This window comes from Salmo salar, chromosome 06 (genome assembly GCF_965601325.2).
Source record: "Salmo salar chromosome 06, fSalSal1, whole genome shotgun sequence".
NCBI lineage: Eukaryota > Metazoa > Chordata > Actinopteri > Salmoniformes > Salmonidae > Salmo > Salmo salar.
The window spans coordinates 30,456,194-30,474,354 of NC_138296.1; the positions used below are offsets into that span (position 1 = coordinate 30,456,194).

The 18,161-nt window shown below is 41.5% G+C and overlaps 2 protein-coding genes across 2 annotated transcripts; both read right to left on the minus strand.

Annotated features, from left to right (window-relative positions):
* Nucleotides 1–1,689: 1,689 nt before the first annotated feature.
* LOC106606841 (PDZ domain-containing protein GIPC1) lies at nucleotides 1,690–6,597 on the minus strand. Its single transcript, XM_014203224.3, has 7 exons — nucleotides 6,323–6,597; nucleotides 5,426–5,951; nucleotides 5,117–5,302; nucleotides 4,649–4,829; nucleotides 4,309–4,421; nucleotides 4,137–4,218; nucleotides 1,690–3,656 (listed from the first exon to the last, which is right to left on the minus strand). Exons 2-7 carry the CDS (start codon nucleotides 5,723–5,725, stop codon nucleotides 3,505–3,507), a joined length of 1,014 nt encoding a protein of 337 aa, XP_014058699.1. The 5' UTR covers nucleotides 5,726–5,951; nucleotides 6,323–6,597; the 3' UTR covers nucleotides 1,690–3,504.
* A 5,589-nt stretch (nucleotides 6,598–12,186) lies between these two features.
* dnajb1a (DnaJ heat shock protein family (Hsp40) member B1a) lies at nucleotides 12,187–17,996 on the minus strand. Its single transcript, NM_001140052.1, has 3 exons — nucleotides 17,494–17,996; nucleotides 16,248–16,855; nucleotides 12,187–12,697 (listed from the first exon to the last, which is right to left on the minus strand). Exons 1-3 carry the CDS (start codon nucleotides 17,702–17,704, stop codon nucleotides 12,467–12,469), a joined length of 1,050 nt encoding a protein of 349 aa, NP_001133524.1. The 5' UTR covers nucleotides 17,705–17,996; the 3' UTR covers nucleotides 12,187–12,466.
* Nucleotides 17,997–18,161: the final 165 nt, after the last annotated feature.

Genomic DNA, 18,161 nt, shown 5'->3' on the forward strand with positions numbered 1-18,161 from the left:
CCAAGGCTCTTCTCCCCCGATTGCTCAGTTTGGTTGGGTGGCCAGAGTCTTGGTGGTTCCAAACTTAAGAATGATGGAGGCCACTGTATCTTACAGTGCACCTTCAATGCTGAAGAAATGTTTTGGTACCCTATCTGTGCCTCGACACAATCCTGTCTCAGCGGTCTACGGACAATTCCTTCGACCTCATGGCTTGGTTTTTGCTCTGACATGCACTGTTAATTGTAGGACATTATATCAACAGGTGTGTGCCTTTCCAAATCATGTCCAATCAATTGAATTTACCACCTGACCTCAATTTCAGGTCTCATAGCCAAGTGAATACTTATGTAAATAGGGTATTTTTGTATTTTTAATACATTTGCTAAAACCTGTTTTTGCTTTGTCCTTTTGGGGTATTGTGAGCAGATTGATGAGGAAAAAATATAATTTAATCAATTTTAGAATACAGCTGTAACTTAACAAAATGTGGAAAAAGTCAAGGGGTCTGAATACTTTCCAAATGCACTGTAAATGTCTTATTTAATCATAGAAAGCCTGCATGTTCAAGATTGCATGCAAAAGGTTGCAGGTTTGTGACAATCTTCACAATTGCTGTAATCATCTGCACAGAATCTTGAACAGCATCAATAACTTAATTGCACTATGCACTTTTAATGTAATCTCAACTGCAATCCAGGTCATTTGGTTGTGCTATTAAATGAAGCACAGTGATAACACATTAGGTTGTATAAATACAAAACGGGACATTGTATTCCTATTTCAACTTTGTTGTGTATTTAAATGGTTGAAAGCGCAGATAACACATTTAGATGATAACTAAACCAAACATCTGACATAGTTTTTCCTTTGGAATTTGGTTATTAGATGGTTGAAAGCATAGTGATAACACATTGGGAATTCAACAAACTTCTGGCTGTCTTTGAGTGGGTGAATAAAGGTTGAAATCACATTGACCAACATCTCAACCAAATATTACCCACATTTCCTCGTTGAAATGACGTGCTGTGTCCAGTGAACTGTATGCAGTAAACATGGTTGTTTTGGGGATTCAGGCCGCTAAAGGCTGACCGTGGCAAAAACTTCTAGAACGTGGGATGCTGAGTCAAGCATTTAGAAGAGGCTGTATATATTCCATCCCAGGACGAAGATTAGTGTCAGTGCAATTACAAATTAAAGCTTAGATGTGACTCTCAAACATTGATACGCCATATCAAATTCCCATTGTGTATTGCATTCCCAAACTGTCCTACTATTGAGGGCTGAAGGGAGATATTTGATGCATGTATTTTTTGAGGCGAGAACAGGACCTGATTACTCACCCACATAAACACCCACACACACACACCCATAAACACACGCACACCCATATAAACACACACACACACACACACCAATAAACACACAGCACTCCAGGGGGTGACGTGTGTCTCTCTAAGAAGAACATGTTACCATTAGCAGGTGAACAACTCAGCCAGCCTGTGCAAAATATCAGCTTGACTACGACCTGACGTTAGTTCATTTTCTTGCCCCAGTAAGGAGAGAGAGAGAACATTTTTAGAGATACCACTGTAAATAAGATTTTGCACAACAATCTGACATAATATATAGTAATATAGTAATATTTCCTGTTGAAGAGTCAAAGGCAACATTTGTGTATTCAACTGAGGGAAAGACATGGAAGACATCTTATTTCATAATCTTTGTCATTATTATTGCCATTATAAATCAGACATTGTAATAGAAAGCTATACCAAAACAATGTCCTCAGTATTACAGTGCCTATTATCAGTATTTTATGACAGTAACCATCTAGATATACTTCAACAGCATTGGAAGACAGAAAAACAACCAAACAATTTACTACAAAAATATGTTGTTCATTCAGAGATAACTATGGAAAAGATAAAACCCCAAAAAGTTAGGAAAAGAAATATTTTCTATGTTGAGTAATTATTTTCTATATCTTGGAACTTTGACCCATATTGCATGTTTTTTATTCATCTATAATGAAGTCACTAAAAGCCCAATGACTTTGCAGAAAGTAGTTTGGTTTGATAATGACATTGTGTCCCTATGGTAGTGTCCAGGTTCTTTCCTAAAGTAACAGTGTTGGACTTGGTCCTTCATTTCATTGCAGAATTGCATAATGGTGCATTTTTCTTTCATTACTTGACCGCTCCATGACTTATGTGCATAACTATTTGGCTCCTTCATGTTGAGACTGTCTGGTCCCTAAAAAAATGCAGTCTATTGGAAATGCCAACGCTTTTGGCATGGATATCAGTTTTCATTTTTACCAACTCAATTACAACTCTGTTTCATTTAAAACACCACTCCTTTAAAAAAATCCTGCAAAAACATTCTTAAAAAAAAAAAAAAAATGCTCACTCACAGTCTACCAATAAGACAATATTTTTTCCCCCACTTTTTTTTTAACAAGTACTTCAAATTCTTGAGTATTCTTGTAATACTGTAATATAACACTGCTTTTCTTAATACTGGAGTTTCCCTGGCAAAGTGGACCATTTAAGTATTAACCAATCAGACTATCTTTGCTAACAGACTGGGATGTGCTGCATGTAAAGTGCAGCTTGTTTCTATACCTTATTCACTTCATTAAAACTGATAGTGATTGTAGTTTCAACCATAGAAAAAGCTGCAGCTAATTTTGTAGTGACAACCTTCAGCAGCCAAAACACTCCTTCAATAGTGACACTCAACAGCACATAAAACCAAAAGAACTCACAACGAGGAAACAAACAATAGCATGTGCTAATAAGACGTTTTTTCTGACCATGCGATTTGACCAGAATATTCTGGGCCTGAGCATCTCAATACGCCCCTCTCTGAACAACACTGCACAGAACACAAATACTGTAGTCCAGTTCTATGCACCAGTGCTATGTAGTGAGTGACTGCTCCAGTGAAGTACAATGCACTTTTCTTATATTTTCTACAGCGCAGTGCAACAGTGCAAAGTGGAGGGGAAAACATCACAGTTTGTTTGAACTCAAACTTCAAAAGGTAGGTGTATGTAAGCCGTGGTCCCTCACTTCTCCCACTTGTTGCTCTCGGGATTGTTCCTCAGAGGACTAGTGGAACAAAGACCTGGGAGTTAACATGTGACGTGTTCAAGGTCAGGAGGTGTGTCCCCAACCACAAGACCTGGAAGAAAATTGAAAAGCACTTGCTGTTTGAAAACAATAACCTCCACGTATTGCATTCAATAGTCTGATGAGAGTATTTTCAGCCTGATCGAGTGATCAGAACTAGTGATCAGAGTCCTCTATCCTCTCCCATACACTGTCTCTATCCTCCCAAAGAGTCTCTCCCAAAAGTATCCCAACAAGAGTAGTAAACGCCACGTAAAAAATAATAAGTACACAGAAAACAATAAGTAAATCACATGATGGTAGTGTGGTGTTTCCTAGTAGTTCTGTTTGTTGCAGGTTGGTGCCTCAGCATTCAAAACCACACAGGTTGTTCCCCTGCTCCCTCCGGTTACAGCCGGCCGACCTTGGCGTCCCCGATGGCACCCCAGACGTCAAAAACAAATTCATCCGGGAAGGCGAAGTCACCAAGAGTCTCGTCCAACGCCTCGGCAAACTCATCTGGGTTCTTTTTGTCCTTCCCCAGCTCCACCATTGTAGCAGCTGACAGTGAGAGGGGTTAGACAGGGGTCAACCACAGCACAACAAAGTAATAGGAAGTTAAATAGTTAACCAAATAGCTACCGAGACTATCTGCATTGACCCTTTTTGCACTAACGTTGCCTCATCACATACATGTAATATTATCTGACCTCTTTATTCCAAGTCAAAATGTACATATCTACCTCGTACCCTGCAAATCGACTAGGTACTGGTACCCCGTGTATAATGCCAAGTTATCGTTACTCATTGTGTATCTATTATTACATATTTTACTTTTCTATTATTTCTCAATTTCTTTCTCTCTACATTGTTGGGAAGGGTCTGTGAGTAAGCATTTCACCGTTAGTCTACACCTGTTGTTGACGAAGCATGTAACAAATAGAATTTGATTTGAAGTGGTAACACACAAGTCACCACTTTGCTAACAGGAGCTGCATGTGTGAATCACATTCACACGTATACACACACCGTCTCCCTTACCCAGCTCACTGTCTCTGATGCCCATGTAACTCTCCAGGAGGTCATCCACTTTCTCTATGGCCTTCTCCTCAAACGCAGAGGGCTGACAAACAAATACCACAAACATAGTCATGACCTGAAACCATGTTTACCTTATTAACGGTAATAGAAGAACCAACACACACACACTCACCAGCTCCTCCACAGTGGCTGGGCCTTTGGAGCGTAAACGCAGGGTGCCCTTCCCTGTCCCCAGCTGGGTTCCTGAGCCAGCCCGGGCCCCTCCTGACCTCTGGCTGATCATGTCTACAGGTAAGGGAGACAACATAACATGTCAAAGGAGCATCAGGTTTCTGACCTCCTAATTCTATATCTAGCTAGTCAATGATAATACAAGAGCAATTAGTAAAAGGCATTACAAAGTTTGATAACTGCTGACTCATTCCTAAATAGAATCTGTCACACCATAATATGATTCATAATTATTTTGTCAGCACACACAATCTCTCACACACACACACACACAAACCCACCGAAGGCTTTCAAGGGCTCCACCATCTTGAGAACAAAGTCCTTCCCCTTGGGCAGCTCCTTGAGCATCTTGGCCACCTCGTAGTGTCGACAGCCAATGAGACTGTGGCCGTTGATGGACTCAATCATGTCTCCCACGTTGATGACCTGGATCTGATGGACCACGCTACCCTCCCTTATTCTCTGGAAGGGACAGGATGAGACAAAGTAAAAATCCACAATTTCACACAATCAGCCAATTTGGCAGTGGGCAACATAAACAACTCTATAATGTGCATAGGCAACTAACTAACATCTTATATTCAGTCTACTGTACATTCCACACTGTCGCTGCATTTGAGGCTCTGCGTTCCAAACGCTCCCATTCTGTTCTATTTTTAGTCCTCTGTGTGTGATGCTGATGCATTTCCTTCCACTGCCAGACTTCGAGGTGACAGACGACTCATTTCCTAGCCAGTAACCATGCCCACCTTGATGAAGGCGTATCCAGCTCCATTATCAGTGATGGTCAACCCCAGGGCGTCCTCCCCCTTGAACACCTCCACCTCCTTCCTCTGGCCTTTGATATGGGCGAAAATAAAGTCCTCCAGCCCAATCTGACCCCCCAGTAACTTGTCCATGTCCACCTTGTGAGTGTTCAGAGTGCAGAACATCACCTGAAGAGTTAGAAAGTGAGTCAGTAAAGGGATAAACTGAAGCAAATCTCTCTCTCTCTCACACACACACACACACACACACACACACACACACACACACACGTCAGTCGTCATATTGTTCACCTCTGGTGGTGCGATCCCAAAGGCCTCTCCGATCTTGGTGTAGAGCTCTCGCACGTTGCTGAAGCCCTCGATGCGTCCCGTGGGGCTACCGTGTGCTAGCTGGGTGTGGAAGATCAGACGAGGTCTCAGGCTGGTGGGTGGGGGTGGCAGACCCTCCTGGGTAGTACCCTCCCCGAGCCCCACACCACCTCCATCCAGGCCGTCCATTCCTGGGACATTAAGGCCCGCTCGGATCGGCTCGGCTTCCTCGTTCTCCACTAGTGGAGATGCTTTCTTCCTTCTACCCAATCCAAGAGGCATTTTTATCCTTCTGTCTGTCTGTGGAAGTGAACAGATGCTGCTTTGGTAGGTAGCCAAAGGTCCTGTCTAGCATAGGACTCTCTCAAGTCTTCTTCCACCTGATGATTCACCACTGAACCCCAGCTATCTCTTGATGGTGGTCGTTGTAGCTAGCTACTGCTGTTGTTGGGACAAAACTTGTTTCCAGCAACTTCAAGTGTATGGCAACTAAACATTCAGATTGCATCTGTGAACAGATTGTGACAGGTTAGTTAAACATTATTACCAAACCCCATAGCTGGCGCATCACATCACAATACACTGGAAGATGGCTTTCAAAAACGAGTACCAAAACGCCCAGGAGCTAACTTGCCAGCTAGCTAGGTCACCCTTAAAACACTTATTCAGCCTACTTGTCTTGCCATCAAGTTACATGGCATTAGATAAGATGATAAACATCTAACATTGAATCAGAGATTGCACTTAATTTGACACACCTATTTTTTTTTAAACAGATTGTCAGCTAGGTAGCTAACTTGTTAGCTAGTTGGCTAACACAATATTAGCTGTTAGCTAGCTGAGAATGAAGGAATATAGCAGTCAAGGTAAGCATCTTACCAGAGCTTTAGCTAGCTAACTCGATTGTACGAGGTGATTGATTCAAGCCAGACGTGCAATGGAACATCAAAACACTAGGTTACTTCTTGATCCAAAGGTTGTGAAAGTAAAGTTACATCGCATTTGAATCCCTAGTCTTGTGAGATACGCAAACAAGAAAATGAGAGGAAAGGATGATCTGATGGTATGTATGTTGTTCAGCAGGGATGTTTTCATTAGATAGCACAGCCACAAAGTACAAATTGGCTATGTCGAGAGTAAAAAAATGGAAAACAAAAATGTGCTTTTTGGTTTTTATTTATGTTTGGGGTTAGGAATGAGGTTAGGAATGAGGTTAGCAGTGAGGTTAAGGTTAGGTTTAAAATCAGATTTTAAGAAGAGCAATAGTAGAAACAGGCGGGGTTTATTACTTTGCGGCTGTGGTAACAATTGACGACAGCAGGGGTGGGACTTCAGCACTGTATAATGGCCTCCTCCACTATAGGATTCCTCTCCTCGTCTCTAGCTCTTTGATGCCCCCTACTGTCCTAGGAATTCCAATAGTCCTCCTGGCATGAATAATTCATCTACACTGCCTGTAATGCATTTTATAATCTATCTAGTATAGATGGCAGACAGGCTTTTACTAAAAATGCTCAGCTTTTGATTCTAACTTGTAACAGATTCAGTTCCCATATGTCTCTCACTCCTTTTAACCCCTGGATGTGGATGTGTTTTTCAGAAGATTGCTTGTTTGACAATCTGCTCCAGGTAGAACAAAATGCAATCCGTTACAATGGTGCTTTGACCATAATCCAGTTAGCTAGTCCCTAGTTGGCAAAAATTGTGCATGTGTAAAATAATTGTGTTGTTAAATCAAATCAAACTTTGTCACATGCGCCGAATACCACAAGTGTGGACCTTACCGTGAACTGCTTACTTACAAACCCTTAACCAACAGTGCAAATACACTAAAGTAAAAAAAGAATAAAAAGTAACACAATAACGAGGCTATATACAGGGGGTGACCAATAAAATGTGATACCGAGTCAGTGTGCAGGAAAGCAAAAAGTAGCTGGTTTGCGCCCCATGTGGGGCAGAACTAAATCCACTCGGTTACTTTAAAAGTTTGACATAAATAAGACAGAACTACATCATTTTGTACAATTTTATTTGATATTTACAAGTTTGCCAGTCTTTGCAACAACTAAAATACCACAAAATGCCAAGGGGGACCTCATTTGTTCAAAGGATAGGACAAATAAAATAAAAATGTTCAGTTTCATACAAATTAAAAGCAGATTGCTAACACCTATTTGTCAAATAAAATTCTGGGTGTTTAATAATAATAATAATAATAATAATACAGAATGTCTGCAAATTTTATAAAAACTATTTAAACTTTTCCATCAAAGGAAAACATTTGCAAATAAAGCAAATATTTTTTAACAAAAAAGTTAAACCGAGATTACACATCTCTACATTCATGTTAAACCACATTTATCGGTTAAAATTAATTAAGAGTGGAACTCCACTTGGATTGGAATGATAAATGGGTAAGTGTTGACTGATCATTACAACCTCAATGACAATCAAATTCATTACATCTCGCAACGGAAACCATTTAGCGTTTGAGAACCAAACAGCACGAAACGGTGCAGGACCTACCTGAATTTGTCCAATAAAAACAATTTGTTACAAAACATTTTCCGTTTGGCGTAAACCTTTCGTGCAACAGATTAAACATTTTGCAACAGAATCAGCGTAATGAATGCACCCCAGGTTAAAATATGTATTTCAAGTACTTGAAAATGTAACATTATTCAAATAATTCAGACATATTTTAACAATACAACTGACTCACAACTTGGCTATTTTACAGTTTGTCAACTGTCATTTTTGGAATGATTTTCTTATTTACCACAGATGCTTAGGCTTGCTTTATCTCAAACAATGTGCTTCAAAAATCAGTTCACTACATACTGTAGGCTGCGTTCACACAGGCAGTCCAATTATGATCTTTTTTCCACTCATTTGGTGTTTTGACCAATCACATCAGATCTTTTCGCAGCAGATCTTTTTCAGAGCTGATCTGATTGGTCAAAATACAATTTAGTGGGGAAAAAGCTCAGAATTGGGGCCCGTCTAAACGCAGCCATATTAGACACGTCATTGTTTGCTCTGCAGCGTGTAAGAAGTACAGGATATGACAAAAATAAAAAGGATGAAGATTATCTAACAGAAATGGTTTGCATAGAGGTTCCAAAGTAGCAGTAGATATTAGTTTCACAGCTTTAACAGAGTTAAAGAGAGAATTTAAACAGCTAAAATGCACTGCCATTTTGAACAGCTTCTAAAGAGTCACTGCAGAGTAAACACACCTACAAGTTTCAATTGAGAATGGGAATACAAGTTCATACTTACAACAATAGTGATCCTCAAGCTAAATGTAAGGGGTCCTACAGAGGTCAAAACACATCACACCATCTTCTTATAGTATTTCACAATAAGATGGTGCACGTTTGTCTATATACACACACAAACGAGGTCAATCTCACATACGTGACGTGACATTTGGCACAAAATAGATAACGTGCCCTTGAATAACTAAAATCTATACAACTGGAGAAGCTACACTACATGGCCAAAAGTATGTGGACACCTGCTTGATGAACATCTTATTCCAAAATCATAGGCATTAATATGGACTTGCTCCCTCCCTTTGTTGCTATAACAGCCTCCACTCTTCTGGGAAGGCTTTCCACCAGATGTTGGAACATTGGAAGCAAGTCCCCGCAGCATTCAGCCACAAGAGCATTAGTGAGGTCGGCCACCGATGTTGGGCGATTAGACCTGGATCGGCGTGCCAATTCATACCAAAGGTATTCAATAGAGTTGAGGACAGGGCTCTATGCAGGCCAGTCAAGTTCTTCCACACTGATCTCGACAAACCATTTCTGTATGGACCTTGCTTTGTGCATGGGGACATTGTCACGCTGGAACAGGAAAGGGCCTTCCCCAAACTGTTGCCACAAAGTTGGAAGCACAGAATCGTCTAGAATGTCATTGTCTGCTGTAGCGTTAAGATTTCCCTTCACTGGAACTAAGGGGCCTAGCCCGAACCATGAAAAACAGCCCCAGACCATTATTCCTCCTCCACCAAAGTTTACAGTTGGCACTATGCAATCGGGCAGGTAGCGTTCTCTTGGTATCCGCCAAACCCAGATTGTCCATCGGACTGCCAGGTGAAGCGTGTTTCATCACTTGAGAGAATGTGTTTCCACTGCTCCAGAGTCCATTGGTGGTGAGCTTTACACCACTCCAGCCGACGCTTAGCATTGCGCATGGTGACCTTGTGTGGCTGCTCGGCCATGGAAACCCATTTCATGAAGCTCTCGAACAGTTATTGTACCGACTTTGCTTCCAGAGGCCGTTTGAAACTCAGTAGCGAGTGTTGCAGCCGAGGACAGATGATTTGTACCTGCTTCAGTGGCCCTGTTCTGTGAGCTTGTGTGGCCTACTACTTCGGGGTTGAGCGGTTGTTGCTCCTAGATGTTTCCACTTTACAACAACAGCACTTACAGTTGACTGGGGCAGCTCTAGCAGGGCAGAAATTTGACGAACTGACTTGTTGGAAAGTTGGCATCCTATGACGGTGCCACATTGAATGTCACTGAGCTCTTCAGTATGGGCCATTCTACTGCCAATGTTTGTCTATTAAGACTGCATAGCTGTGTGCTCGATTTAATACACCAGTCAGCAATGAGTGTGCCTGAAATAGCCAAATCCACTCATTTGAAGGGTTGTCCACTCACTTTTGGACATGTAGTGTATCAAGTATGTGGAATCTGTAGGGAGTTGCCTGGAGTGAATTCCTAAAAATGTTTATTCATACCTCATTCTCTGGGTTAGTTTGAACATGATTTGCAAGTTGTGCTCAATAATCCCCAGTTTAGCCCCTCCCATTTAAGCTGAAATAATTTTCTGATTTCTATTTTCTCTAGTTTCCCAACATAACTCAGTTTCAGAAGCTCTCGCATACCTCACTGCAAAATAATACCGGTAACACCAAAGATATATTCAGACCCCTGGACTTCTTCCAAATCTTGTTACGTTAGTCTTATTCTAAAATGGATTAAATAAAAAATCCTCAGCAATTTACACACAATACCCCATAATGACAAAGCAAACACTTTTTTTTTTTTTTTTAATGTTACCAAATGTATTAAACTTAGAAAACAGAAATACCTTATTTACATAAGTATTCAGACACTTTTATGAGACTCGAAATTGAGCTCAGGTGCATCTTGTTTCCATTTATCATCCTTGAGATGTTTCTACAACTTGGAGTCCACCTGTGGTAAATTCAATTGATTAGATTTGGAAAGGCACATAACTGTCTGTAAAAAGGTTTCACAGCTGGCAGTGCATGTCACAGCAAAAACCAAGCCATGAGGTTGAACGAATTGTCCGTAGAGCTCCGAGACAGGATTGTGTCAAGGCATAGATCTGGGGAAGGGTACCAAAAAGGGTCCCCAAGAACACAGTGCCCTCCATCATTCTTAAATGGAAGAAGTTTGGAACCACAGAGACTCTTCCTAGAGCTGGCCCCCCCAGCAAAACTGAGCAATCAGGGGAAAAGGGCCTTGGTCAGAGAGGTGACCAAAACCAGATGGTCACAGACAGAGCTCTAGAGTTCCTAAGTGGAGATGGGAGAACCTTCCAGATGGACAACCATCCATGCAGCACACCAAATCAGGCCTTTATGGTAGAGTGGCCAGACGGAAGCCACTCCTCAATAAAAAGGCACATGACAGCCCACTTGGAGTTTGCCAAAAGGCACCTAAAGACTCTCAGACCATGAGAAACAAGATTATCTGGTCTGATGAAACCAAAATTGAACTCTTTGGCCTGAATGCCAAGCGCCACGTCTGGAGGAAACCTAACCTCATCCCTTCGGTGAAGCATGGTGGTGGCAGCATCATCATGCTGTTGGGATGTTTTTCAGCAGCAGGTACTGGGAGACTAGTCAGGATCGAGGCACAGATGAACAAAGAAAAGTACAGAGAGATCTTTGATGAAAACCTGCACCAGAGCACTCAGGACCTCAGACTGGGGCGAAGGGGTTGTTGTCCTTCCAACAGGACAACGACCCTAAGCACACAGCCGAGACCTGAAAATAGCTGTGCAGCAACGCTCCCCATCCAACCTGACAGAGCTTGAGAGGATCTGCAGAGAAGAATGGGAGAAACTGCCCAAATACAGGTGTGCCAAGCTTGTATCATCATACCCAAGAAGACTCGAGGCTGTAGTCGCTGACAAATGTGCTTCAACAAAGTACTGAGTAAAGGGCCACAATACTTAAGTAAATGTTTTTTAGTTTTTTTTTATTCTAAAACATTTCTAAAAACCTGTTTTTGCTTTGTCATTATGGTGTATTATGTGTAGATTGATAAGAAAAAAACTACTTTAATCAATTTTAGAATTAGGCTGTAACGTAACAAAATGTGGAAAAAGTCGAGGGGTCTGAATATTTTCCGATGGCACTGTATGCATTGTATTTATAAGTATATCTACATTCAGGTGTGTGTCACTGCTCCTGAGAGATATAGTTGATAAGTTGCCTGCAACAAATATTCTGGAAGCACTATCAAATCTGGTTACCACACAAATTCCATGTCAGTGCTGTTTGCCACAGGTATCTTCTACTCTACCTATCCCTCAGACCTTATAACAACCAGCTCCAGTCATCTCTACATGGCCAGACCAACCCCTGCCCTATGCACAAACATTATTATCCAATGTCTAGCACTGGGTCCCCCAGAAGTGTCTTTACTTTCCCTTCCAATGGGAAATGGAATACTGTCAATAGGACATGTAGGTAATAAAATCTAAATGTTTTAATAATATTAAACAGGAAAAAATTATGAAGCAAACAGAACAGCTAACATCAGAACAGAGACCAACATGTTACTCTGTCAATATCTCATGGTGGTTAAATATATAACTGAATTATAATTTGGATCAAAGTTTGAATCAAAATAAACAGGTATAATTCCCAAACAACTATTCTGTTCTTTGGCCTAGGGTAAGGACAACTGTAATGGAGAAAGACGACTGGCTGTCTTCGTGTTTGTTGGATGTCTTCAAAAGCCACTTAGTCATTCAAGGAGGAAGAATCTGAGTCAGTGCATCGCGGGCACTCTGCCCCAGATTTTCAGGGAATTTCACTACAAACTCAAGCACCATGTCCCCCCTCTTCTCTGGGCACTTGGACAGGGGTAGTCCCTCTCCCACAATACGCTTCTTCATCCCAGGTTTGACCACGTCTCTGGAGGTCACAGTCACAGTTCTGCCGTCCAGAGTGGGAGCGCTGACCGTGCATCCACACAGTGCCTGATGGGAGAGAGAAATACAGATTGTCACAATTAGGTGTGTTATATTTTTAGTTAAAGAGTATTAAGGCCTGGGAGTTGGGCTGGGCGATATATCGAATTAATTAGAAATGATGTTTTAGCGCGATGTTCCAAATGCCTGTATCATATGATATTATTTTTTTATGAGCGTTTATGTCCGTTTGTTCTCATGACGTTGTCTTTTCGGTCTCGTCTCCTTCGCACCATCTGTGCTGTGTGCACCTACCCCCTCTCTCTCACACACACACGCCCCTCACAACAACAAAGACGAAAGACAACTTCTTCCTCTGACAACAAGCAGTTTCAACTCGATATTTGCATTTGAGGTTTGGTCGAACAGAATGGGTGAGATGGACCCTGAAACACATTGGGACATTTTATTGTAAGAGAACTTAACTTTTCTAACGATACCCTTTTTATGTCTCAACTCCCAAAATTTAGCACAGAGCAGACCCTTCTAAAATGGGACATGATTGTGGAAAATGTATGCTCAGTTTGGTGCTAGCGGTGCATTTTAGCCACGGACTGTGCTAGCTGTCTAGTCGGTGTTTTATAAACGTTTTGTAGGCTAAGAATGGGCTTCAAATTTGCATTGTCAAATTCATGAAAACACAGTCATATGATATATTAAAATGTATATGTTTCCATGTGAATTAACTTACCATATCATATGCCAGTTTAACGTATTTGATGGCCAAAAAGAAGCACACAGCCGAAATGTTACCACCGTTTCATTAAAACTACATCTCCCTTTCGACACCTTGCCGGTCTACAAACAAACTTATCATTTTCAAAAAGTAGGCCTACTAGCTGGCCATGTTCAGTAAAACAAAAGTAACAGCGCAATTAAATATAAAATATCAAACAGCCTGTAACTAACTGGTTTTTACTGTCCTGTGAGTCAACTCGAGCAGGCAAGCTAACAACGCCGCAGTTCAAACGAGACTTCTCTATCTTTCGGCTATGTATCTTATTTCTTGAGTGGGATAAAAGGCATTGGGTATGAGTAAATCAATACGCGAATATAATGATATATACTACCGTTCAAAAGTTTGGGGTTACTTAGAAATGCACATTTTTTGTCCATTAAAATAACATCAAATTGATCAGAAATACAGTGTAGACATTGTTTATGTTGTAAATGACTATTGTAGTTGGAAACGGCTGATTTTTTTATGGAATATCCACATAGGCCCATTATCAGCCACCATCACTCCTGTGTTCCAATGGTACGTTATGTTAGCTAATCCAAGTTTATCATTTTAAAAGGTTAATTTATCATTAGAAAACCCTTTTGGTGTGTGTACGCCTCACAAGTCCTCAACTGGCAGCTTCATTAAATAGTACCCACAAAACACCAGTCTCAACGTCAACAGTGAAGAGGCGACTCCGGGATGGATGCTGGCCTTCTAAGCAGAGTTTCTCTGTCCAGTGTGTGTCTTTTTGCCCATCTTAATATTTAATTTTTTATTGGCCAGTCTGAGAATGGCCTTTTCTTTGCAACTCTGCCTAGAAGGCCAGCATCCCAGAGTCACCTCTTCACTGTTGACCTTGAGACTGGTGTTATGTGGTTACTATTTAATGAAGCTGCCAGTTGAAGACTTGTGAGGCGTCTGTTTCTCAAACTAGACACTAATGTACTTGTCCTCTTGCTCAGTTGTGCACCGGGGCCTCCCACTCCTATTCTGGTTAGAGCCAGTTTGCGCTGTTCTGTGAAGGGAGTAGTACACACAGCGTTGTACAAGATCTTCAGCTTCTTGGCAATTTCTCACATGGAATAGCCTTCATTTCTTAGAACAAGAATAGACTGACGAGTTTCAGAAGAAAGTTCTTTGTTTCTGGCCATTTTGAGCCTGTAATCAAACCCACAAATGCTGATGCTCCAGATACTCAACTAGTCTAAAGAAGGCCATTTTATTGCTTCTTTAATCAGAACAACAGTTTTCAGCTGTGCTAACATAACTGCAAAAGGGTTTACTAATGATAAATTAGCCTTTTAAAATAATAAACTTGGATTAGCTAACACAACATGCCATTGGAACACAGGTGTGATGGTTGCTGATAATGGGCCGCTGTACGCCCATGTAGATATTCCATAAAACATCTGCCATTTCCAGCTACAATAGTCATTTACAACATTAATGTCTACCCTATATTTCTCATCAATTTGATGTTATTTTAATGGACCAAATTGTTTGCTTTTCTTTCAAAAAAGAAAGACATTTCTAAGTGACCCCAAACTTTTGAACGGTAGTGTATATTGTAAAAACAACTAGCTGGAGCCGTCTGAGCGGTCGGCTATGAACGCCCTTACCCGCTAGTACGTAATGCTGATAATTGGTTCTGACTCGCTACAGGCTGTGCAGCAAGAACAGTACGAATGCTTCTTATTCTAGGACTTATCTTCACCACCACACACTATACTATTCACACACACAGAAATCTTCAGTTTACAGAGGATGGACTTGTGGTTTTCTTGGATGAATTGTACCCACAATTATACTAAAATAAACAAACACATAACTTGGTCGGCAGCCAAACTTGCTTCTTCATCTGCCGACAATGATAGCCACTGACCTGGAGTGGGTTGGGTCAGAGTCCAAATTTGCATTCGGGCACTCTAATTGGTGTAAACTAAGAGGCTGTGACAGACAGCTGAGAAGGGGAGAAATCACCCTAATAGGACTGTGGGGAGTCAGACATGGCCTGTTTTCTCTCTCTCTCTCTCACACACACACACACCACACACACACACACACACACACACAAAACCTTGTTTTCATAAATGTGATTATATAAGCTTGAAGCCCATTCAAAAACACAGTATGGGACTTGCAACAGGAGGTAGTAAATACTAGTACTTTCATACCATATTGGCAACTTGTTCTCATTCTGAGAAATAAGCATCTTCTTATCCATGTAGGTAGGCCACAAAGTGGACAGGCTAGCATTTTGTTCAAACAGTAGGAGACTGACAGGAGGGTGTGTTCATAACAGTTAAACTGTTCGAACTTGTTAGCAAGCAAATAGATCCAAGATGGCTAGACTTTAAATGTAAAGATTAGCTAACTACTCATTATTGTGTATGGTTCTGGTTACATTTTTTACAAAAAGGGCATTTTCATACAGACAGATCAGTGATTATTGAAAAGAAGCAAGTTAAACTGCTATAATATAATTATTAGTGGGTTGTGGAAGGCTTACATTTAGCCTAGGTATAATTTTACACGCCATGAATTCATTAGATTATTCCTGACTGTTTAAAATGTTTGAAATGCAGTGTACTGACCTTTAAATGGTGCAACAAAGCTTATTTATAGAAAAATATATATTTTTAATATATATAGTGAATCGCCCATAAATTACAAAACAAATCGACATATGATTTTTAGGTCATTTCGCCCAACCCTACCTGAGAGCAGCAGAGAAATATCATTACCATGATTTCAGAGAATACAAGTGAAAGAGTTTAGTGGGTTACGTTTATGACTGACATAATGTTTAAGAAATCACAAAGACCAAGCACTCACATCTCTGAGGGACACTCTAGCAGGGTAGATGATATCGGAGCCATCCCGGCGGAACAGAGGATGGGGTTTGTCTTTGACCACAAACACCACGTCAGCAGGAATGTTAGTGGGCGTCTCGTCTCCCTCCCTGGGGAAGGTGATCTTGGTCCCTTCCTTCCAGCCTCGCTTGATGTCCACTGTCAGGATCTTGTCCTCGCTGCGCATGCTGCAGCCGTCCGGGTTCAGCCGCTTCCTGGAGATCTTCATCTTCTTGGTGCAGCCGGAGAACACCTCCTCCAGGCTCACCTTCAGCTCGTGCACCACCGGAGAATCTTTCTTCTTCTCACGGCCCCCGTGGGGACCCCCTGGTCGGGATTTGAAGGACCTCTGGTGTTGGTGGAACCCTCCCATTCCACCCGGCATGCCCCCCATCCCTCCCATACCAAATGCAGCAAAGGGGTCATCAGTGTCCATGTCATCGTCCCCGTTGCGTGCGAAGAACTGGTCGAATGGGCTGCGGCCACCAAAAAACTCTGTAAACATGGCGTGAGGATCTCCATGGAAGGTGTAGTTGTAGTTGTTGGGGCCATTGGGACCACCACCCCCGCCAGCTGTGTGCCCCTTCAGGCCTGTAAGAGTGAACACAACATCAAAATTGCTATTTTAGAACACAAGAACAAACATCAAAATGTTTATTTTAAATCCCTTTGAATCACTTATTCACAACACACTTTCAACACTTCCAGACATACCATCTCTCTAAATTAATAATGCTAAAGCTAATGATTAAGCATGTTACATTTCCACCTGTGTCTTCAGGGGTCACTGTGACAGAGCGGGGTCACTGTGACAGAGCAGTGTTTCTGAAAAGGTGTTCTGCAATGTGTCACAGACCATGATCGGACGTGACAGAAGGAAGGAATTAACGTTGTGATGTGAACAAACTAGCCCCACTGACAGTTTGAACTCAGAATAAGTAGGAAAGTTCCAGCAAGTTCTCGAGAGAATTGTAGCGCCTCTGACTGTTTCCGGCGCTCAGTTGCTTCCAATGTAATAACTACAATAGTTTCTAGGGCTACACTCAAAATAAAAACAAACAGTAACATTTAAATAACGTTAGCTAGAAGTTGTCAAAAACAACGGCCACGGCTGATACAGCTAGTAACTTTACATAGTTGGCAAACCTGACAACGTCGATTGCGCAAGACAGTTTAGGTTAGTTACAATGGTGCACCACACTGTGTGGAACCAAAAGTTGATGCGTTACCTTCTTCTCCATATCGGTCATATATATCCTTTTTCTTTGCGTCGCTGAGGACATCATAGGCCTCGGCGATCTCTTTGAATTTATCCTCGGCTCCAGTGGACTTGTTTTTATCAGGGTGATATCGCAGGGCCTGCTTTCGATACGCCTTCTTTATCTCGTCCTCAGAGGCGCCTTTCTGTATACCCAACACTTTATAATAGTCTTTACCCATTACAAGTATCTGTCAAGTAACGCTTGATATTCAAAAAAACATCGTCAATTCACCAGTTAATCTTATATCAAAGGCTGTCAACCAACCACACTGAAATGTAGTGATTGAAGCTGGCTAGCTACTTAACCAGTTGACAGCTGCAAGCTAGCTACAAATCCTACCCTCCACGATTTTTTTGACCTATTAAACTATGGAGTTACATAAATATATCCCACTCTCTGCTGAATAAACCAATTTATGAGCAGAGATATCGTGGCTACTCAAAACACGCTTTTCACCATGTCGCTAGCTAGCCACCATGTAAGAAACTTCCAGAACTACTGGTGCTGATACTGCTGTGACTATCGCGTTTCCACATTGACTGAAATCTCCGCCCCTTTCCACGTCATGCTTTCAAAATGGTCTACTTTCAAGATCCTTGGGACGTCCCTACCCCAATGAAGTTGAAATGTATGAA

Coding starts and splice junctions, on each gene's coding strand:
- LOC106606841 (XM_014203224.3), bottom strand. CDS start 5,725: ATGCCTCTTGGATTGGGTAGAAGGAAGAAAGCATCTCCACTAGTGGAG. Junction 4,830..5,116: donor CTGGATACGCCTTCATCAAG/GTGGGCATGGTT, acceptor TGTCCCTTCCAG/AGAATAAGGGAGGGTAGCGT. Junction 4,219..4,308: donor CAGCCACTGTGGAGGAGCTG/GTGAGTGTGTGT, acceptor TTTGTTTGTCAG/CCCTCTGCGTTTGAGGAGAA.
- dnajb1a (NM_001140052.1), bottom strand. CDS start 17,704: ATGGGTAAAGACTATTATAAAGTGTTGGGTATACAGAAAGGCGCCTCT. Junction 16,856..17,493: donor TGACCGATATGGAGAAGAAG/GTAACGCATCAA, acceptor TCACTCTTACAG/GCCTGAAGGGGCACACAGCT. Junction 12,698..16,247: donor CTAGAGTGTCCCTCAGAGAT/GTGAGTGCTTGG, acceptor CTCTCCCATCAG/GCACTGTGTGGATGCACGGT.